This window comes from Plasmodium chabaudi, assembly GCF_900002335.3.
Source record: "Plasmodium chabaudi chabaudi strain AS genome assembly, chromosome: 8".
Taxonomy (NCBI): Eukaryota; Apicomplexa; class Aconoidasida; order Haemosporida; family Plasmodiidae; genus Plasmodium; species Plasmodium chabaudi.
Window position 1 is genome coordinate 1,272,270 of NC_030108.2, and position 22,888 is coordinate 1,295,157.

Below are 22,888 nucleotides of genomic sequence, written 5' to 3' on the forward strand. Positions count from 1 at the left end.
TTTTTTACTTTATTTTTGTTTGCTTCATTGGAGGGGCATAAAATAAAACCGAGAATATGCGCCAAACACGAATGCAAAAAAAAAGATAAAGGATACCACTTATGTAATACAAAGTTTGTGTTAATCAGTAGGAAAATAATTTTTATACTCGTTTAATTTGTTAATTCATGGTTATATTGTTAATCTGTAAGATCCATTCCTTTTTAATATTCATTGAGAGGAATCCTATTCCATGTGATCCCATTTTGATATAATGTTTTGTATTAGTGTGTAGTTTGTTAATTTAAAATTTTTTAAATGGTTATACAAATATTTGAGAAGAAGAATGTCCTTTTTATTTATTTTGCTTTTATTTTCATTACTCAAAATAGTAATGTCACAAATATGGTTAATACATTTATTTATGTAGTGTGGGTTATAGCTAGCTAATTTTGAATAGCCAATAATAATATTAAGCCAATCATTTATTTTTATAAATTTATTATATTTTTTTTTTTGTAAAATATGAAAATAAAATAGATCATAAAGTATTATATTATTTTTTACTTGATATTTAGATAGCAAATTTAATATATTTAAAATATTGTGTATATTGTCTATTCTTTTATGTTGTATTTTTTTCATATTTTCACAAAAATAAATAATTTTATAAATATTCGAATTTGAAATAAAGAAAGTGGGCTCCTCTTTAATTTTCACTTTTAATAAATCTTGGGTTGGTTGTAAAATAATACAATCATTATAATTATATGAATTTAAAAAGGTGGATATATATTTTACAAAATGTTGCACATGCATTGTTTCATTTACTGTTAGTGTTGTACATAAATTGTTGGGAAATTTGTTTGTGTCTATATAATCCATCGCCATAATATACATAATTAGGTAAGTAAAAATGTGTGTTATCAAGTCTGTACTTAAGTCTGTGCCTAATTTGAAGAAGCCAAATAGAATAGTATGTACTTGAGCAATTTCATACTGGTATATATTTGCTTGTACATATTTCATTACACTTTTAAGGGTCTCGTTTTTTTTATAATTAATTTTGTTATAGTAATATATAAGGGCAGTAATATCTTTTGTGTCCATACTCTCTAAATTGCCCTCTACATAATTATCAACCATTTTAATAAACGTGTTAGTAACAAATTTTAAATTAGAATATGCATTACATATATTAAATAAATGTCTTTTATATATTTTAAAAAAATGAAAAAAAATTTGATTATTTTCTGTGAAATTGTTATGAACATTTATGGCACTAGGAATGTCGTTCATCCATTTTTTATAGTTATCATATTTTATTATAAATTCATTAAGATTGTTGGGAAAGATTGTAGAATTTGTTTGACATACTGATGGAACCACATTTGTAATTCCATAGATCTTAACTCGTTTTATTACTTCATTATTAATTATGTTTATAATTGTAAATATATTTTTTTTTTTTTTTTGGCTAGTAAAGGTAGAGAGAAAATAAATTATATTATTAGTATATAAGAAAGGTGTGTAATATTTGAAAATAAAAATAAAAAACTGATTATATAAATTTAGTTGATCCTTAATTAGTGTACTATCACAATTTTCAAACTCTTTAAGGGTGTTAAAAAATGAGATATGGTTATATATACTTAGATTAAAATGGTTAATATAATTATAATTTTGTTGAAATAAAAAACATGATAAAATATTAATTTGTTTTACTATTAACCAATTATGTTGAATAATAATTTTATTTATATTTACATCCGATTTGTTGTTTAACATTTTATGAAAATATTGTGGAAACAATGTTACTATTTTTGTGATGCTTGTCTGATTTTTACAATCTAATTCCAAAACTGAAAAAAATATATCAATCAGTGTTTCATAAATTATGTTTTTAAGTTTTGTACCAGATATACTGTCCACTGTATAACCTATAACATCATTTTTTGTGTTACTAAAATTTTGAAAGTTATAAATTTGAAAAATGGAATCATACTTTTTTAAAAAACTTAATATGGCAATATAATTATGGATATCTAAAAATATTTTTTTTTTGTAATAGTTTTTTATATCATTTGTGGGTATACATATGGTACTTACATTTGTTAGTACTGCTTCTCGTTTGTTATCATGCAGAGAACCATTTATTATGATCACGTTTTTGTTTATAATATAGTTAATTAGGTTGAAGTAAAATAAGTTAAATAAGTTCGAGTTGGTAGAGCATTGATTTGCTACATCCACATGCTTGTTCATTATTGTTAAAACTTCAACAACCGTTTGGCTATCCACAATTTTTGTTTTTTCATCTCTTTCATCTCTTTCCCCGTTTTCTAGATTATTCAAATAAACTGCTTGAGCAACCTGCTTTAGTGTTAGACGAAATAGGGCTCCCCCAGTTTTGTCACGGACCCCATTTTGCAACACACATATGGCATTATAGATGTGGAGAATGCCGTCGAGACTTTCCATTTGAATATTCTTAGTGACGTTTTTTGTGACGTTTTTTATGACTTCCTTTGTTGAGATTTGACTTGGGGTGCATTCCCCTTTTCTACACCGAATTAAAACATATTTTAAGTAATCGCTGAAAAAGGAAATCGAGTATTTTTTTCCATAATAAATAAAATTTTTAATTTTGGTTTCATCTGTTGTGGTAGTTGGGAATGAGGATGCTAGGGGTTCTTCTGTTCCATAATTATTACATCGTTTTTTTTGAAATTTTTTGTTGAAAAGTTTCTTATTTTTTATTGATTGGCTAGATATGGTATGAATATCTGAATATTTATTTTTACAATTTTCATAGCCATTGTTAATATAATTTTTTATGTTTTTTTTTTCTAAAAAGTTTATAAATAAACATATCGATGAAATGGGGTATGCAATATCATTTAAGTTGAAGTATTTTTTATTTTTGCTTTTGAGAACCAAATTGTAAAATCGTTTTAACTTTATATCATCCTGTTCTTTACATATAGTATTAACAAATCTAAGTACAACATTTTTCATTGTGTTTTATTATCAAGCCCAGGCCTACAGTCATTCATTTGGGTTTGATCCCTATCCAGGCCTCGGTATTGTAGGCATATTTCTCACGCCTTTACATTTTATTATTTTATTTATTTCGAATTTTTATTATTTATTTATCGTATTTTATTATTTTTCCATTTGTGTTTCCGTTTAAAAATAAAAAAATACAATTTAAAAATAATTTATGCACGAACATTATGCAGTTTGAATATGCATTGGTCATTGGAAAAAAAAAAATTTTAGTAAATGAAATAATTAAATAGGGTAGTATATAGCAAAAAAAAAATAATATAAATAAAATTGTATATATAATATATCCACTTATTTATTATGCAATTTGGAAGCTTGCTAGTTGGTAAAAAGCTGTAGAATATTGTTAAACGAGTTGGAGCTACATATTTGCATAAACTCGGGGTTATACAAATTTTTCTTTAGCTCGTTGTTTATATCTACGTTTCGCAAAACCTGAAAAGGGGAAAATGGGAAAGGCAGTAAAATGAGAGCGGAGGCAAATGAGAAGGCATAATGATGACGTTTACAAGGCATTTAAATTGCTTACCGTTTCGTTAATGTTTTCGTTGTTTATCATTTGCAATTTGACATAGGTGACTTCAAAGTCTTTATCTACCTCATCCTTTTCAGTACTGAGAGTTTGTTGTGTTTTACTTTTTTTCATAACAAGTTCATTTTTTGTAATATTCTTATTCAAAGAATTAAGTATTTCTACAATAAGGGGCTCGTTTTTTATTTTTTCATTGTTTATTATCTTTGTGAGAGCGAGGAAAATAATAATTTTTTCATTGATGTTGATCAGCTTGTCCATGACTGGCATGTACAGACTCTTGAGAACGTTGAAGATGAGGCCTGAGGGTGGGAAGGAAGAAGCAGGGAGCGATGAAAAAGGGTGTGATGAAAAGGGGTGTGATGAATAGCGACGTAACGAAGGCTAGCACATTAGAGCTGGGACAGGCTTACCGTTTTGAACTTGGTCGATCACGCTGAGGAAGTGGGCTGCATCTGTTTTGAGAACGAGAACTGAAAGGGAGTGGATAACCTTTATTTTAATTATATCATTTTTGTATTGTTGTAAGAATGTGAACAATAGGACAAAGAGAGGCTTGAGAAAGGATTGATAATATTCGAGTGGGAGGTATGTAAAAATAATTAAAATAATTTGAAAAGAATCTATAGATATTTTTTTGTTAGATAAACAATAATGATAAATATTAAATAATTGTTGCATATTATTTTTGATAATATCTTGAAATAAATTATGTTTTTTAAAATAGCTAGTTAGAACACATATGATTCCATTTGGATTTCCAACACTACTTTTCCATAAATCGATTTGATATAAATTTGTGAGAATATCTAGATGTACTTTTTTAATTTGATTTGTATTATTTATAATAATAGATAATATTTGAAAAATATATGGAATGAAATCATGAATATAAAGCTCTAATATTTTTGAAAAAGTAGAAATAACAGCATCTTCAATAAGGTTAATACATGTTTGATCTTGTTGTTTATATATCAAAGAAATGATAAGAGTAAATAGTTCAAATAGATAATGATTAAAAATAGGATTATGTGAATCATTAATAATTATTTTAATTGTATTATCAATAAGTTGAAGAACTAAAATGGTGTATTGATTTGAAATTTTTTCTGAGAAGGCCATAAATATTCTTAAAATTGTGATTAATATATATTCATTTAATATTTTGTTATATACATTATATTTCAATAAAAACAATAATCTATTTAAAATATTTATAATAACATTTTGATAAATTAGATCTAGGACTTCTTTATTTATTTGACAATTTAACAATCTATTTATACATAGACAAGAGTAACTATGTATCATATTTTTTTCATTATATAGTAAGTGATATAAGAATGAAAAAATATCAACAATATTTTCCTGACTTGTACATATATTTCTATTGTTTAATATAAACTTAAGAATTGATAAGAGATAGATTGTATTTGTTGAATTAAATATATCTTCGTTTTTTAACCATATTAATTTATCTGACATATTTACTGAACTCGAATTGTTAGTATTAGATATCTGTTGGTTTTGAAAAATATTATCATTTACGTTATAAAACAATGAATCAAGATTTGGGCATTTCATATATATAGACATAACAAAATTTTTTAAATCGTTTTTAATGTTATGTTCATAAAAGTTTGTAGATAAATTGATTTGATTTAAACATGTGATAAGTTGTATTTTATATTCCATATTACATGGTTCATAAAATGGGCTTTTTGAATTTATTTCATCATTAGTTATTGTAGAACCCATTGCTTGATTAGATGTAACCGACTGATCATTTTGTCTTCCTTCTTGTGTAAGAAATGAATCTTTCGATAATATTTTAAATTCTAAAATTGGGAAACAAATATCAAAGTAGTTACTACATAATGTTTTAAGAAAATATATAGCAGTTGATTTTATTGAAAAAGCATTTGAATTATTTAAATCGTTTCTAAAATAATCTAAATCAGCTTCTAAGATTTCTTCAATGTCACTATATTTTAATCGTATATGTTGAAGTACACATTCTATAACCTTTTCTAAAAATTTTGTTTCTTTATATGGATTTAAATCGTTTTTTTCTAAATTCATATGATGAATCAGTTTGATAGTAGCAGATAAACAATTATAATTATGGCATAACAAAGACTTATCTTTTTCTTTATATAATATTTGTATTAATGAATAGATAAGTTTTATAATATATGCTTTTGATTCATCTTGATATCTTTCCGACATAATTTTAATTATATCTATTGTTATTATTTTACATTTTAATATATTTTTTTCAAAATTGTTTAACAATTTGTTTAGATAATCATTAGATGTTAGTTTATTTGCAAGGTCTGTTCCATTTGCATTTAAAAGATAAAATTTTCCATCGACGTTATGAGTATTTGTTATACATCTAGTGGGTTCATTGATTCCAAATTTAAAATTTCTGACCATAGATAGATGTAAAAAATAGTTTCTTAATATTTCTATATCATAGGTAATAAAATTATAAAAGATATTATAAAATATATCAAAGTTATCTTCATAATATTCAGGTAAATCTATAGTATTAATGTTGTAAAAGACTTTTAAAAATATATACATATTCATAAGTATATCATTAATTGTGTAGAAGCAAATATTCATTTCAGTATCTAAATTTGCATTATATGTATTTGTTCGTTCGCTTAATTTGATGTTTATATAATTTGTATACTCTCTAAATTTATTATATAAATAAATAAAATATAATGTAAGTGGATATTCAATGTGTGTCAAAATAATTTTAATATCAAACTTAGCTACATATCCATTGTCTTTATATTTTTTAATAATTTTTCTTAATATCTTTAAAGCAATATATTTAGTTCGAAATTTGTTAATATCCATATTTTTGAAAGTAGAATTAGAATTATTAAGTTTTAATAAATCAATAATTTTTGCATTATTATTATAATCTTTAAGTATTGTACCTTTACCCATAAAATTAAAACCGTTTATAATAAACAGCTCTGGATTTGTTTCACAATTTGTTATATTTGCTTGTAAAGAATTATTATCTTTAGATATATTATACAAAATATGATCATCCAAAATGAATAAATTGTGTTTATCATTTGATTTATATATTTTTTTGGTATCGTTAATACAATTTACAATATCATCATTCATTGTTGTGTTCCTGTTATTTATAATATTTTTAATATTATTTATATTTTCCATTATTTTATTAAATTCAATATGATAATTATTTTGGTTTATGTTTTGTAAGATGAATTTATTTTGTGCATATAGCATAATGCATTCTATATTTTTCATAGCATTCATATTATTTTTTTTGTCATCGCTGTTAAGGATACTTAAAATATAATTTAGATCGCCATCGTTGATATATAATATGATTAGATAGAATAGAATATAATCATATTCATCTGAAATGTTATACTTAAATAGATGCATCAATATTTCAAATAAATACTTATCCAACTGTTTTATTTCATTATTATTTATATCTAATAATAGATGCATACACAAGTGCTTTATAATTATGCATAGATCATTACTTATTTCTAAGCTTTCTAAATTACTATGTATATTTTTTTTTATAAAATTTTTAATACTTATCAATATACTTGTCTTAACATTTATATTTAAATAGTTATCGTATATATTCTTTTTTTCATTCTGTTCAACATATGGATACATAATTAATTTAAAAAGAATTTTAATATAATTCTCTTTATTTGGATCTGTATATATTGCACTTATTTTCTGTTCGCTCGATTTTATTTCTTCAAAGTTATTAGACACACTTTGTGTAAATATGACAAGAAGATCTTTCTCAACATTGTCTTCCATTTTAGTTTCTGTTTATGTTGTTTATTTTATGATTAGTAAAAAAATAGCTATTCAATTTTTGTCGTGTCAATATCAAACCTGTTGCACACACATGCGAAAGATTCAGTTTGTAATTCACAAAATTGGATAGTTTGAAATGGTGATATTAAGCTATGTTACTTTACAAATAATTTTTTTTTTTTTTTTTTCAAACCCTCGAAAATGAAAATTTGAAGTTGTACTGCGTGTGTAATGATAGGACAACTGGGATGAGGAGCTCACTACTTTGTCTGTTGACTTTTCAAAAATTATGATGAACTATTTATTGAAGTTTGAATCGCATGTGCATTCTCTTGTTAGGCTCGTCAATTTGGTAACTCGTCACCCTTTCGTTTGACAAATTCGTATTCCTTCTTTTAATGGGTATACTATGGTGTATAGTATATAAAAATCTATAAATTTATTTATACATGTAGTGTGCTCGTCTATTACGTACTTTTTGATACGCTTATTTCCATCTCATTCGTTTTGTTAATTTTATTTCACCCGTCACGAATGTATATGTATTGTTGTATATTTTTATTATACCTTTTTACAATGCTTCCACATATATATAAAATAAAAATACATAAAAGATGAAATAAATATTTCCTGTGTGTTTATGAGTTAGCTTATTATTCACATTTTTATATCTTCTCTTTTTTTTTTTTTGCTTTTTTTATGTTTTTTTGGAAAAGTTGGAAAAAATAAATAATAAAAGTAAAATAAAAATAGATATATGAAAAAGAGAAAATTTAATAATATATATGTAAGAAGAAATAGTTACATTTAATTAGAATAAATAATTCATAAGTATTAAAAAATGTATATATATAAATAAAAATTAAAAATATATATAAATTTACTGATAAGGTGATTTTCTTACATATTTTTTTAAACAGGAAATGAAACATTGTATTTTTGTGAAAATAATTAATTTGTTTTTTCATATATTTTTTTTTCAAAGGTTTATGAAATGGATTATTTGTTTTTTTTATGTATTTAATAATTTTTGAATATATACGTATAAATTTATTTGTAGCACCAAAATAAATATGCGTACAATTATCGCATACGAGCTTATTTTACTTTTCATTTTTTTTGGCAAGGAAATAAACATTTTACCAAGTATATTAGAAAATATTTATGCATTTTAACTAGTAGCATTTTGTATTTCGTATATTTCTTATATTTCTTATATTTCTTATATTTTGTTTTTTTATTTTATTTTTTTGTGCATATGTGTTACAATTTTATTCGCCATATTGATATGGCTTAAAGTGAAACTCTTAAAAATGTATTTTTTTTTGCCGTATTTTTTACTTCTCGTTTTAAGTTTACTAATATAGCCGTTACATAAGTTACAATTTTTTTTTTTCACATTTTTGTGGCACATGGTTTGTTCCGTGTACTATTGAATAGTGACATAATGGGTAGGAGGAAAAATTTAGAATAGCTATATATTTCCATTTTTCATTTATTACATTTCCCTCGATTTATGAACTATATTTAAGGTTTGTGGGGGGTAGTTTGTTATCATTAAAATTGTATGTAAACATGTTTAGGGTTATGTAAATTTATAATTTAAGAAAATTTGCACACATATATATGAACAAGCATAACGGATGTATAGTTTGTAATTAAGAAGGTTAGCACACTACATTCGCTAAGAATTGAAGTGAAAAAATTCCCAAGCAGTTTATGGGGCTGCGAATGGGACATACATTAGATATGCTATATAAGCAAAGTCGATAAAAAGAGAAAAATAAAATAAACAACGTAAGGACTATGATTTAAGATATAAGAGAGTGAAACCTATTTTAGCTTTTTTAAAGGGTGTGCAAATATATATGTAAGTTGGTTTTAAGTTTTTATGTTTTGGCATTATAATTGTGAAATCATTTTGTTCCAAAAGTGAAGGTTTCAGAAATATTATTTAAATGAATATGCTTTTGTTTTGCATTCATATATTTAAATAATATTTCTAAAAAATTTCCAATAGTTTTATCATTTTTATATTTGGCAATTGCTTCAAGAGGGGAAGTTAAATATTCGTTCATAAAATTTGAGACATTTTTATTAGATAGTAATTCTTTAAAATTTGCATTATCATTTATTATCATATTTATTTCATTAGTATTTAAAATTAGGTTATTATATTTGTTTTGTATATTAGGCTTGGCTTTATTTATTTGGTCATTAATATTAGCCATATCATTTTTATTAAAATACTTATTTTCACTTTGACATTTTATATTACTTCGTTCATCATTTACTAAGAAAGGAAATTCTGTTTTTTGTGTTTTTATATTTTCTTTTTTCTTTTCTTGGCATTTTTTTGGAATTTCTGTTTTCTTATTATTGTTTATTTTTTCAAGGGGTGGGGGGAAAATGTCGTATTTACCTTGCCTGTTCATGTTTTTTATGACAAATAGCAAACCGCAATCTACCAAAGAAAGCTTGCGCGTGCACACAAGCATGTAAAGTGGTTACATAAGTAATTAGAAAACGAATAAGTAAGCATATGCATGTGCATATGAATATGCATATACACTTGGTTGTCTTAACAAGGAATGACAGTGGTATGGTCTACTTTGCTACCTTTTTAAAAACGCATTTTTTCGAAAAAAAAGTTGATATACTATTTTTGCATACTCCTATTTATTACTAAAATAGTTAACGAACAAAACGGATAGTAGCGTGCTAAGTTATGTTTGGAGAACGAGCAGAGGGGAGCAAATGACAGTGGAGCCGTGTGTGCGCTCGCATGGCTATTCAGACCCCTAATAATATTTTATTGCCTATTCATATACCTAGTCATATGCCTAGTCATATTTTTATTGCCTGTTCATATACCTAGTCATATTTTTATTACCTATGGTTAGCCATATTGGCTATTTTTATTGCCTGTTCATATTTTATTACCTTTTATGTTTGGAGTTGGCGAGTTGATAGGCCGCTTTAAAACAAATTGCAATAGTAAAAGTGTTGACCAAAAAAGGGACAAAATGAGAACTAAATAAATGTGCGCATATTTTTAGTTGCTATATACACACAATGAGAGGATAATATTTTTGAAAAAAATCAAAAAAGTATATTTGTTGATAAAATAGGATAAAAGAATAATATTTAAAGGCTTATGTTTAAAAATGAATTAAAAAAAAAATTATATATAGCCATTAAAATGTTTATAAAATTTTGTCAAGCGCAATCACTTGGAGAAGGTAAAAAAATATCTATAAATATAAAATATGCATATTATACAATAATAATAAAATAACAATAAATATAAAATAATAATTATATGTATGGATATAATTTTTTGGGCTTCCTACGGTTCTATGGGTAATTTATTTATAAGGGCAATTGTAATATATATAGTGAAGCGATATTTTTTTTTTTTTCATAATATAACTATATTTTTGAAAATTTAAAAATAATTATAAAACTGTTTATAGTTTTTGTTACTTGTTTATAATTTAATTTTATTATATATTTTTTTAAAGTGTTTAAAGATTTTCGTTTTTTTATGTGGATTTTGGAAAAAATAAAATAAAAGTAGTATACATACTTGGATATGGATAAAGGCTATTGTGTTATATTTAAGAAATTCAGAAAATTTGTTATGCCTAATATTATTTATTAAATTTTTCTTTTTATTTGAAAATAAAGAAGAAAGAGACGTTGGATTGAGAAGGGGAGTAGACGAAAGTGGAAATAAAAAATGATGAGGATGTAATAAAAATGAGAAGACGATTATTCTAAAATTTTTTATATTGTTCTTATTGTAACGATAGTTTAACACAAGTAATTTTTTTTTGTTGTTCCTTTTCATAACCTTCTATACGTTTGGTAAAACGAGGGGTAGTGAATCTAGCGTATTACATACGAGATGTCAAGCAAAAGTAATTGCAGTTTATGGATTGGGAATATCCCATTTGATTTATCTGAAAAAGAATTACAAGAAATATTATCTAGAGTTGGTGAAGTAGTTAGTGTTCGAATTAAATATGACATAGATAAAAATGTAAGTAAAGGTTTTGCATTTTGTGAATATAAAGATTTAGAAACATGCATGTTAGCATTGAAATATTTAAACGGGTATGAAATACGAGGAAGAAAATTAAAATTATATTGGGCTAACGATGAATCAAGAGAAAAAGCCAATAACAGTATTTTTCTCAGTAATGGGATGGGTAAAAATAAATATGATAAGAAGAAAGAATTTTTTGAAAAGTATATGAATCCACTTGATTTAGGAACAGAAAGTGGAAACCCCAATTTTATGACCGATTACAAAAATAATTATAATAATAACATTTCATTTCTTAACAATTTTGAAGGATTAAATCCTGAAATAGATTATATTAATAAAAATAATATACCTAATGAAGGATACCCAAATGTAGGAACAAAATATGGTCAGCTAAAAAGTTTAAATTTTAATGGTGATAAAGAAAATGATTTTTGTATAATTAAAGAGATATCTACCAAAGAACATATCGGAAATATTATGCACACATTAACAACATCACAAATTATTTATATTTTATCATATTTTCAAAAATATTGTCATAATAATATGAATAATTTAAAATGTTTTTTTCAAAAAAATCCAACTGTTGCTTATGCATTATTACATTGTTTATTTTTATTAAATATAATAAATGATTATACTATGGTAAATAATAATATAGATATACATGTTAATGAAAAGGCATATATAAATAAAAATGAGAGAACATTACAAATGGAAAAAAGTAATATGAAAATTAATGTAAATAAAAATTATGATCCTATTGAAATGAGAAAAGGAAGTAATGATGATATGTATGATAGTATGAATTATTCTAAAAATAATAATTATATGGATACTCCGTTTTCAAATATGTATATGAATGAAGATAATGTACAAGCGGATAAAGGTTTATATAATAAAAATCGAGATGATGGTACAATGAAACATAAAAAAAATATGTTATCTTCTACATCATCAGGTTTTAATAAAAAACAAAAACATGCTCATAGTAATAATAGTTCAGCAAATATTGCTTCAAAAAATAAAGGAAATACAATATCATCTGGATTATATGGATATAAAAAAGGAAATAATTCAAACAATAGTAAATATGGATCTAAATATAATTTTACACATTTTAATTATAACCGAAATAGGATGCATAACAATGATGATAATTCGTCTGGTCCTTCAACTTCTATTCATGGAAAAGGCCCGACTAAAAAGAGTTTATATGGTAACTCTAATATGAATAAATATAATAACGACCTAAATTATGAGAATAATCAATTCGAGAGGAATGCACAAACGGGCGGGGCAACCAATTCAATACCTGAACATATGAATAACGATATTATAAATAATAATTATCAATCTGATTATATGTCTGATTATTCACATATGGATATGTCAGGAAAAGATGGAGCAGACCCCAGCTCAGGATACTATCAAAATAACTCATCATCGAATTATATGGACAAACGAAACTTTCAAATGGGGGGAGGACATTTTAATGATGTATCACAAAAAAAAAATATGAAAATTGGAAATTCACTAGATGGAAATAATATAAAAGATGGTATAATAAATTCAGAAAATGATGCATTACGACTTCATGATATACATAATATAGAGTTTAAAGGATTGTACAATAATTCTGGAAATATTTCATCACATGTTAGTAATGATGGTGATGGGATGTATAATAACGATAGTAATAAAGCAGAAAGAGATTTATCCGTTCCTTCTCAAAACCCAAATATAATTTTAGATCCAATTTATGATACAGTTGATACTCCTGATGACGAACTTGTAAATGTTATCATAAAAGATCCAAACATATTAAAAAATATTTTACGCTCAAAAATAGAAGATATGAAAAATTGGAGTGATGCACAAAGAACTCAAGTGTTGTCAATACAAAAGGCTCTTCAATTAAAGGGATACACCTTGAAATAGATGACTAAGCAGCAAGCCAAATTAGCAACATCGAATATGGCTATATTTTTTTTTTATTTTTTTGTTTTTGTGTGTGCATATGGCTAGTTTTGAAATAGTACAGCTAGCCATTTGCATGATAATTTATACTATTTTTATTTATTCATAGGAATACATTTCCATTTTTAATAAATTTATTGTAAAATAAAAATGCTAATTCGTAAAATGGCGATATGATCGCTTTCACTAAACTTTTTATTATTTTCCTTGTATTATTATATACCGCATTATTATTGCTGTTATTTTTTTATTTTTCCTTTTTTCTTTATTGCACATGAATATGTTCATAAAATTTTAAAATGCTTGGATAAAAACTTTTTTCTTTTTTGTTAATTAAAAATTATAGAAAATGTATAACTAATTTGTGGTGGCTTATTGAGTGAATTTATAAGTCATTCCCTCTTTTTTTTGTTGCGTATTTCGAGCTATATAAATAGCTGTCTTTTACAGAATAATTATTTTATGTTCATAAAAAAAAAATCTAAAAAAATTTGAATGCATAAAATACATGAACAAAATAGCTATATGAGAATATTTATTTTATTTATATTTTATGACATGTGCATGTAAATATAATGCGATAAAAAATATTTGTTAAGAATATATAGTAGTCGAACTGTGCCCAGATTAAATTATAGAGGGAAAATGAAGGGGTAATGGAGAATAAGCGAATGGAATGATAAAAAAATAGTTTTTATAAGCTATACACATTTTATAACTTTTTTGAATTATGCAAGATATAAAAAAAAATGAATGAATTTTACTTGGTAAACAACATATTAATAAAAAATGTTATAGCTCGAAGATATACAAAATGCATTTATAAAGACAACAGTGAGAATAATAATAGCATTATATTATATTTTTATAAGTTGTGTAAAAAATATAAAGAGTTAATTAATTATGAATATTTACAATACCCTAAAAAAGAGTTACATATATCATATACAAATAGTAAAGATAAAAAAATAAACAACATAAAAAATAGGATAATTAAAAGAAAAATCATTTGTAATTTTCGTCTTATGATTTTTTTACTGTTTATTTTAATAATAGTTTATTGGGGGTTAATTAATTTATTTATTTATGATAATAATAATAATATAGAATGCAAAATACAGTTTACCGAATGCCCTATAATTTTGCATGAACATGTTAATAATTTTTTAAAAAGCTATAAAATAAATAATATAAAAAAAGAAAAAATTGCAGCTATTTATAAATATATGAATAATCAAAACAATGAAAATGGAGAAAACATAATAGGGTCCTATTTAGACAATGAAAAAAACGATGAAATAAGTAGTGGCATAAATAATAAAAGACGTAAAAAGTTTTATAAAATATTAAATAATGAAAAAATAAAATGCAAAAATTGTAACATCGTTTTTAAAATTTTGAAAAATGATGAAACAATAGAAGATATACTCAATTTTGAAGAAAACAATAAATGTGTGCAAAAGATGGATATTAATTCATGTGTTAATGTTAAAGATGGGATTATCAAAAATAAAAAAATACATATATATAAAAAATATGCAGGCCCAATTAGGGATAGCAACTATTTTGAAAAAATAATTAAACATAAAAAAATATTTGCCAACGAGCATAACTACAGTTCATATATGAACGAGAAAATTATAATAGGGGGTAAGCTTTGGGAGTTTAAGATTGCATATTAATAAGCCCAATAAAATAAGGATATGATTTCTTGATATTATTTACTGCATGTGGAACTTTTTCATTTTCTATTTTGTGATAGCATAATGCATTCTCTATTCTTATTCCCTCGTTTTTACTTCCTAATTTGTAGACAACATAAAATATATATATCCATTTATGAATGACTATGTGCTAAATTTGGACTGGTTTAAATTGTATGACGAGAATGGGAAAGGTATACTGAGGAATGATAGAAACTATAAAATTTCGAAATGTGGTTGTGTTGCATTTTTTAATATATTTAAACATATCTAAATAGTTTATTTTATGTTGATTATAATCTTTTCTTGAGATAGAAATTCCAGTAAATACTGGGCAGTTAGAAAGGTTGAACTTTGTGGAGAAGAATGGAACGGATTTGTGTCGTTCGTCCTATAAGCAAAAGTACAGGTAAGAATTGTAAAAAAAAAAATAGCTTTAAAATGGGGTTTGTGGTGTGACATTTACATCCTTATCTATATTGTTCATTTTCAAATTATCTTTACAATTTTGACTGTACTAATTATGGATTACTTTTCTGTGAGGTAGGGATAGTACCTTTTTTTGGATGTGCTCTGATTTTTATAAAAATCGAAAAAGTTCAGAGGAATATATGATATCTAAAATGATTGAGAAAATATTAAATTTTAAAGAATCTGGATATTCACAAAAAAATAAACATATAATAGAGATGTCTAAGTTCAGTCCAACAAAAAGTACATACAAACATTTTGGTTACGTTACTACAGATATAAAACTTCCTATAAGTATAGGAATTTATAATCGTTTTAAATTACTTGAAGCAGATTTTTTAATTAATGATATGATTGATGATATACAGCTAGCTCTTTTTTCCACTACTAATAAAAAGGAGTTAGGAATTGAAAAAACAAGTAAGAGCATATTTCAATCCGAAGTAGATGTTTTGCATACACATATTTGTGAACACAAGCTCGCGTTTTTTGGGCATCAGCATGCTGAGGGTGTTAGTGATGAGAAAGGTGCAGTGGGAAAAGAAACCATAAAAAGTATTATCAAAAATGATCAACAGTCTGATGAAAAATGTAACAATGAAAAAGTTGAAGAATCTAAAAAAAATAGAATATGCATATGTAGAGTACTATGGAGAAGACTTGGAAAATGGCTAAGAAGATGCTATAACAAAATTTTTAAAAATTGTATGCCCAATAGTGAAAAAGTAAAAGAAAAGAATGCAACCGATTTATTAGATAAAGAAGAAGGGACATATGTATTAGTAGAAGAAATAGAAAATGAGAATAAACATATTGATGGGAATGGTGGAGAAAAAACAAACGAGGAACATATTAAAGAGCTAGTAATTATATCATCATCTATATTTTTTGGAAAAATGAAAATGTTATTAAAAATTTGTATAATAATTTTAATAATTATATTTTTTATTACAATTTTTTTAATTATTTATTATATTTATTTAATTAATAATAAAGATGTGTCTATGATTAATATTCAAGATAGTTCGTTTGAATATATTCCAAAATATTTAAAACATGAATCGAAAAGTGGTGTTAGTGCATCTATTTCAGATGCTGAGAAAAGTTTTTTTGTTACTGGAAAGCACAAGAGCTATCCATTTTAGCATCGAAATTGTGTAAATAAAAAATGGAATGCAAATCGCGAATTAACATGATTGGTATGAAGCATTACAAACATGAAGCAAAACAAACAAAGGAAAACTAATTTATTAATTTATTGCATTTTTTAAGATGGCTAACCATTGCTATTTTTTTAATTTGTCATTTTTTTCCTATAAATATTCAGAAATGATTTTATAAGTTTTTTGATTCTCAATTTTGATGTAAAATTTGTAGTAAACGAAACATTTCTTTTTTCATATCCCTGATAAATAAGAATTGAATTTATTTGTTTTTTTTTTACCTTTTCATAATCTTTATTTTGTACGTCTTTCCAATTTGTTGATAAGACAGTTCCGTTTGAGGTTTGCTGTAGCAAAGATGAAACGCCGATTGGTTAGTTAATTTTTAGGGCGATAAAAAGGTGGGCAAATAATAACTTCCCAACAAAGGGCAATAGTTAAAGTATATGCAGATAGGAATATCCAAACTTTTGAAATGCAAAATGTTGTACTTACAAACGACTTAATCATGGCACGCTTCAAATCGTCGTCACCATCTTTGTAAATTTTTCGAAAGAAATGGTCTATGGATTGGTTGTCTTCATCTTCGCCTATGGACTGGTCATAGGATAAAGGATAGAAGATGAGTAATCAAATGAATGCTCAATATATTTTTTATTATTTTATTGTTTTATTATTTTTCACTTTTTTTGAGTTACCTGTGCAAACTTTGTCCACTCTTGTATACTCTTCCCAGTAAATGGGTTCAAGACATTTTCATCTTTTTCTGATACATCATTATTCGTTTTTTTTTCAAGCTGATCCCATTTTAGTTCTACAAAAAAGGATTAGAAGTTAGTATGTGCAGGTAAAGAGTGGGAAAAATGCTTTCAACGAATGTAAAGAAAGTATTTTCAAAGTAACTAGACTGTGCTACCTTTTATATTCTTTTCAAGTGATAGTTCAATTTTCATCTTGCGAAAAAAAAAAAAAGGTGTACATGTAAAAAGTTTGAAAATAAGTAGCCATATTGAGTTCGATAATTTTTTTGTGAGGTTTACTGGAGTTATGGTTATAGCTGTTTTCGATGGAATAATTTTTGAAAAAAAAAACTTTTCAAGAGGGTATACTTCGGTTTCTACAAAAGGGGTATAAGATTTGTAAACAGAATGATAGAATGTCTGTTGGTATGTTTAACACACTTTTAGTTCTTATTATTATTAATAAAAATTGTTTATAAAAAATGAAAAATATGAATACCGTTAATTTTTATTATTAGGAATATATAATCCGATTTAACATAATATAAAAAGTCATTTGGTTGAACATTTTTTTGATAGATTGTAAAAAAAACGGAATTGTTTGTTTGGGACCAATCGTGCCTACATGAACAGGTTGACAAATAAAACGGGGTGCACATAATTCGAATGTTTAGATATGTATATGGTGGACAAGGTTGAGAAATAGAATTTGTTGGGGTGGGGGTATGGTATACCTGATTTTTTTTTCAGTAATAACAGTTTTGGAAGCTTTTAGCTCGTTAAGTTTTTCTAAATCTGAATTTGTGAAAGGCTCCAAAATAGTTTTATCATTATCTAAAGAAATAAAAAAAATATATAATTTATTATATTCTTTAATTTTTTAAATTATAAAAATTTATATTTCGAATTCTATTGTGGACGCATTTGTGTAACCCATTGTGTTTTAGGACTGGATTTTAAAAAGGATAAAAATATAGCCAAAAAAAAAAAAAAAAAAAAAAATATTCCAAATTCAGAATTTTTAAATTGTATTAATTATCCTTAAGGTGTAAAAAAATGAAAAGTAAAACAGTCGGAAAAATAAATACATATACATATATAGAATAATGGATGGAGAAAAAATATATCATGTATATACGTGCGTAATATATAGAAAATAATTAAGAGTGAAATAAATAAATAATAAAATTGTGTGAAAAAAAAATAAAGAAAGAAAAATAGCTAGTTAAGAAATAGGATATACTATGTGCATAAAATATTTGAAACAATCTTAATTTTGTTGAAAATGAATGCTTTGAGTATGGTATATGATTTGCTTAAATAAATAAAAGAGGGGAATACCTACAATTTTTAATACTATTTTTGTAATATCCTTTCTATTTGTTTTTTTTTATCTTTATATTCTTCATTTTGTACATAAAAAAAAATCATATTTTAAGGACAGTAAGAGGATGGGCATATGGATTTATTTTCGATGAGTAGAATGTGGGAATATATTCTTTACTAATAAATATGAAAACATGTAATAATTAAATGTGTATGTATGTGTAGAAAATGAAATGGGGGTTGTTTATTTTTTCTTTCATTGCTTGTCTCAATGTAGTAATAGGAAAGGAAAATATCAGATTAAACAAGTTGGAGTGTCAAGGAATTTTTATAAATAAAGAAAACGAAGAGGATCTAAATATTTTGGAAAACAATTTTAATAACTCTTATTATGTTATATATAAAAATGGAAGTGATGGGATATATAATTCAAATGAACATTTTAATGGCTTATCAATTTTTTTTAAAAATAAAAAAGAAAATTATGAACATGTTAAGAAAAGTTTATACTTGAGTTGGCTGAAAAGGATATACTACCCTTCTATATGGAAATTAAATTATTTAAAAAAAGCAAGACAAAATAATTATTTTTTTACTGGCCATGATAAAATAAGTACTTCTACGGAGGGTATAGAAATGCATTTATCAATTTTAGAAAAAAATATAAATGGCTTATATGTTAGTGATAGAGATATGGTTAAACTATACGAGGGGTGCACCAGCTTTTTTGAATTCGATAAGGTGGATAAGATGAAAGACTGGGAAGTAAACAAAGTAGAACGTGAAAATAAAAATAATAGTAGCAAAAAAGGTTTTCACAAAATATGCAAACACTGCTTGTCCCATAAGTACATGCTACTAAACTGGATTGATGATGAATATCTCAAAAAAAAACAAAACGAAACATCGAATAATTCGAGTGACAAACATAGAGAAGTTGAAAAATTTGATGAAAAAGACATATGGTCATTTTTGCATGTATCAAAGACTGATTTAGTAAAAGCTCGATTTTTATTTTATATTAAAAAATATTTTTTTAAAATATTAGAAAAAAAAAATAAAGAAATTTACAAACTTTTTAGTTCATTAATAGAAATGAAAATACTTAAAGATGTAAATGTATCGAGCTTTGTAGAGAAGAAGGAAAATGGACGAGGTGTGGTTAATCATATTTTTCAAATATCCTTTAATATGTACACAAAAAATTATAAGACAATAGATAGCTTGTCCTTTTTTTTTTCAAAATTTTCATGCAAAGATAAAATGAATAAGACATTTTTTACAAACAGCTTTTTAAATAACAATATTTATGCATATAGATATGGAGAGAACAATTATCAAATAAGTTACTTCAATTGGGCTTATAAAGTTGGTATAGAAACAGGATTATATTTTTTATCATTCATATATTTAAATGCTTCTAATTTTAATTGGGATGGGTTGAAAAAAATGAATGTGCACCGAAATAATTCAAGAAGTTGTAATTTTCTTTTGCACTACGAACTTGATAATATTCCAGTTTTGTTCCGAGATAATTTATTTTTTAAAGATGATTATGCAATGTATAAATCAGACAAATGCGAATTAATTTTAAATAAAGGCGTAACAAATGTTGATATATATAAAGAAATAAAAAACGAAGGTATTAATAAAAGTACCAAGACAAATATAGATATAATATATTCAAAAGAAAGTGGATTGAATGTACAAGCATGTGAAGGTATAGTAGTTGAAATGTTTTCTAATAATATTATTGTTGATCCGGAAAAAGTAAATAAAGGAATAGATGTAACTTTTACAAATACAGAAAATCATAAAGATAAATCTGTGCATGTAATATCTAAGTATTATCACAAAAGGTTATCAAATGATTCCACTAGATTTTCATATGATATACCTATCGGTACAAGATATGTATCGACTTGCTATTCAGACAATATAAAATATAATACTAAAGAGAATAAAGATTTATGTAAAAGTTATGATGCTGTACTTATTTCAAATGGGAAATTATTTTTAAATTGTGACAATCAAAATGAACCCAATACAAACATGATGAAAAATAACTGTAGCATATACGCTGATGTAAAAAACGTGTATATATATGAAGAAGAAGATATGATATCAATACACACATTAGATTATTATATTTTTATGAATGAGATTTCATTTTTTCCTCTTTGTTATAATTCGACTAAGGACATGAAAAACCATAATGCTGATCTATCTAATTATAGTGATGATATAGATATAAAAAATTTCATTTATGCAAGAATAACCAATAATGAAATAAATAAAAAACATAAAATATTTAATTTTTATAAAATTTATTCAAATAAAAAATTTGACTATGATGTTATTGAAATAAATGATTTACAAGAATTAAATACTCCAACATATTTTGACATAATTTATAAAAAGGCATATTATTCTGATCTTGCTTATGTATATTCTATGCCCAGAGGAAATGCAAATTATTATTATATTTTATGTATTTCGTCATTTGTTTCGATTTCTCTTATTATATTTACTTTTTATTTATGCTACAAATTTGCATAACAGTTTTTTGCAACCCCCTAAAAAGTAGGCAATTCGATTGGGATGCCAAGGGAAAATTGTAAATGGCTGTATATAATAAGATATATATATTAGCTAACTGTTTACCGTTTTTTTTTTTTTTTAAAGGGGTTATTATCATTGTTTTTCCACATTTTATACATACTTTTACTTTTTTGGTGATTATTTCCTTTTGGAAAGAATTTATTTGTTTATAAGCTACATATTTTTTTGTTTTTTCATGCGGGTTTGCCGCAGCTTTTGCTTTGCACCGCTGAGCTAGCTAAACTTATAGAAAAAAAAAAAATAAAAAATATTTATTAACAAACTGATTTTTACATGAACATGTTAATAAAATATGAAAAAAAAAATGATAAGATTAAGGAATGCTGTAAATGGATATGTATGCATAAAAAATGTTTATTGGGAAATGATGATAGATTTAAGGACTGTGTAAGGTTTATATATTTTTATGTTTAATCATTGTTATATATATACATGTATACCATTTTTGTTGCATATGTGTGAAAGAAGGGATTTTAAATAAGTTTGTTTGAGATATAGAATAAAGTATGATTTTGTGGAAATCGACAATTTGAAGAATGTATAATAAGAAGATTGTATAACTAAATGAAGGAAAGGGCAAAATGAATTGTGTAAAATTAAAGAATCATTTTGGAATTTTAGTTGGAAGGTGTAATAATTTTTTAAAAATAAATAAGACTAATGTACATGTTATGTTTACTAATGAGCATCGAGCTTATAACAAATATTTACATTTTAAAAATATGATGGAAACAAAACATAGTAGCAATAAAATAGTATTGATAGATATAGAAAAGGAAGGGGATAAATATATGCGAAGAAAAATAAACAACAGTATGATTATAGGTGTTTTATTTACATCAGTAACAATTGGATTAGTCGAATTAAATATAATACCTAGTTTATTGGGATTGTTTACATCAATAGGAATAATAATTTTTTATATAATTTATTTTATTTTTCATAACTCTATAATATTAAGAGCTGTATTAGACTATCAAAATAAAAGTTTATTATTATATCCATTTATGATTTTTAAAAGAGCGAATTTAAAAAAGCAAATAATTATATCTCTTCATGAAATTCAAAAAATTAATAAAATTAATAACTATATACAAATATATTTAAAAAAAAATAATAACCAAATAAGCCATAAAGGAATGCCTAGTTTTTTTTCGTTCTTTAATAATATATTTCCTATGCATATGCCTAGGTATACACTATCAAAGACAACTAAAGAAAGAGAAAAAAATACAGATATACTATACCCCTATGATTATAACAATTTAAATATATCCGTTTTTAATAAAAATCCAACTTCTTTTAAAAATATTCCAACTATAAAAAAGACTGAAGAAGGATATCCCTTAAATTTGATAGAAGAAAATATTTTAATTTCTCTCCTCAAGTTATAATATTTTATTCTT

General features: G+C 24.6%; 8 protein-coding genes across 8 annotated transcripts; 4 read left to right on the forward strand and 4 right to left on the reverse strand.

Moving 5' to 3' along the window:
• Positions 1–225: 225 nt before the first annotated feature.
• On the reverse strand, positions 226–2,997 carry PCHAS_0833800 (conserved Plasmodium protein, unknown function; the record flags this gene model as incomplete). The annotated part of the gene is made up of 1 exon (XM_738659.2): positions 226–2,997. The coding sequence occupies one exon, from the start codon at positions 2,995–2,997 to the stop codon at positions 226–228; it is 2,772 nt and encodes a 923-aa protein (XP_743752.2).
• A 369-nt stretch (positions 2,998–3,366) lies between these two features.
• Positions 3,367–7,423, reverse strand: PCHAS_0833900 (importin alpha re-exporter, putative; the record flags this gene model as incomplete). The annotated part of the gene is made up of 3 exons (XM_736477.2): positions 3,367–3,483; positions 3,578–3,882; positions 3,994–7,423. The coding sequence occupies 3 exons, from the start codon at positions 7,421–7,423 to the stop codon at positions 3,367–3,369; spliced, it is 3,852 nt and encodes a 1,283-aa protein (XP_741570.2).
• Positions 7,424–9,339: 1,916 nt separating this feature from the next.
• PCHAS_0834000 (conserved Plasmodium protein, unknown function) lies at positions 9,340–9,921 on the reverse strand (the record flags this gene model as incomplete). The annotated part of the gene is made up of 1 exon (XM_740521.2): positions 9,340–9,921. One exon carries the CDS (start codon positions 9,919–9,921, stop codon positions 9,340–9,342), a length of 582 nt encoding a protein of 193 aa, XP_745614.2.
• A 1,412-nt stretch (positions 9,922–11,333) lies between these two features.
• Positions 11,334–13,418, forward strand: PCHAS_0834100 (CSTF domain-containing protein, putative; the record flags this gene model as incomplete). The annotated part of the gene is made up of 1 exon (XM_740519.1): positions 11,334–13,418. The coding sequence occupies one exon, from the start codon at positions 11,334–11,336 to the stop codon at positions 13,416–13,418; it is 2,085 nt and encodes a 694-aa protein (XP_745612.1).
• A 788-nt stretch (positions 13,419–14,206) lies between these two features.
• Positions 14,207–16,776, forward strand: PCHAS_0834200 (conserved Plasmodium protein, unknown function; the record flags this gene model as incomplete). The annotated part of the gene is made up of 4 exons (XM_016797971.1): positions 14,207–15,107; positions 15,271–15,354; positions 15,476–15,569; positions 15,708–16,776. 4 exons carry the CDS (start codon positions 14,207–14,209, stop codon positions 16,774–16,776), a joined length of 2,148 nt encoding a protein of 715 aa, XP_016653869.1.
• A 141-nt stretch (positions 16,777–16,917) lies between these two features.
• Positions 16,918–18,471, reverse strand: PCHAS_0834300 (calcyclin-binding protein, putative; the record flags this gene model as incomplete). Its single annotated transcript, XM_016797972.1, has 9 exons — positions 16,918–16,944; positions 17,076–17,141; positions 17,290–17,391; positions 17,493–17,608; positions 17,711–17,747; positions 17,835–17,911; positions 18,034–18,155; positions 18,269–18,368; positions 18,468–18,471. 9 exons carry the CDS (start codon positions 18,469–18,471, stop codon positions 16,918–16,920), a joined length of 651 nt encoding a protein of 216 aa, XP_016653870.1.
• A 617-nt stretch (positions 18,472–19,088) lies between these two features.
• PCHAS_0834400 (conserved Plasmodium protein, unknown function) lies at positions 19,089–21,419 on the forward strand (the record flags this gene model as incomplete). Its single annotated transcript, XM_016797973.1, has 1 exon — positions 19,089–21,419. The coding sequence occupies one exon, from the start codon at positions 19,089–19,091 to the stop codon at positions 21,417–21,419; it is 2,331 nt and encodes a 776-aa protein (XP_016653871.1).
• A 644-nt stretch (positions 21,420–22,063) lies between these two features.
• On the forward strand, positions 22,064–22,876 carry PCHAS_0834500 (conserved Plasmodium protein, unknown function; the record flags this gene model as incomplete). Its single annotated transcript, XM_735401.2, has 1 exon — positions 22,064–22,876. One exon carries the CDS (start codon positions 22,064–22,066, stop codon positions 22,874–22,876), a length of 813 nt encoding a protein of 270 aa, XP_740494.2.
• Between the last annotated feature and the right edge of the window lie 12 nt (positions 22,877–22,888).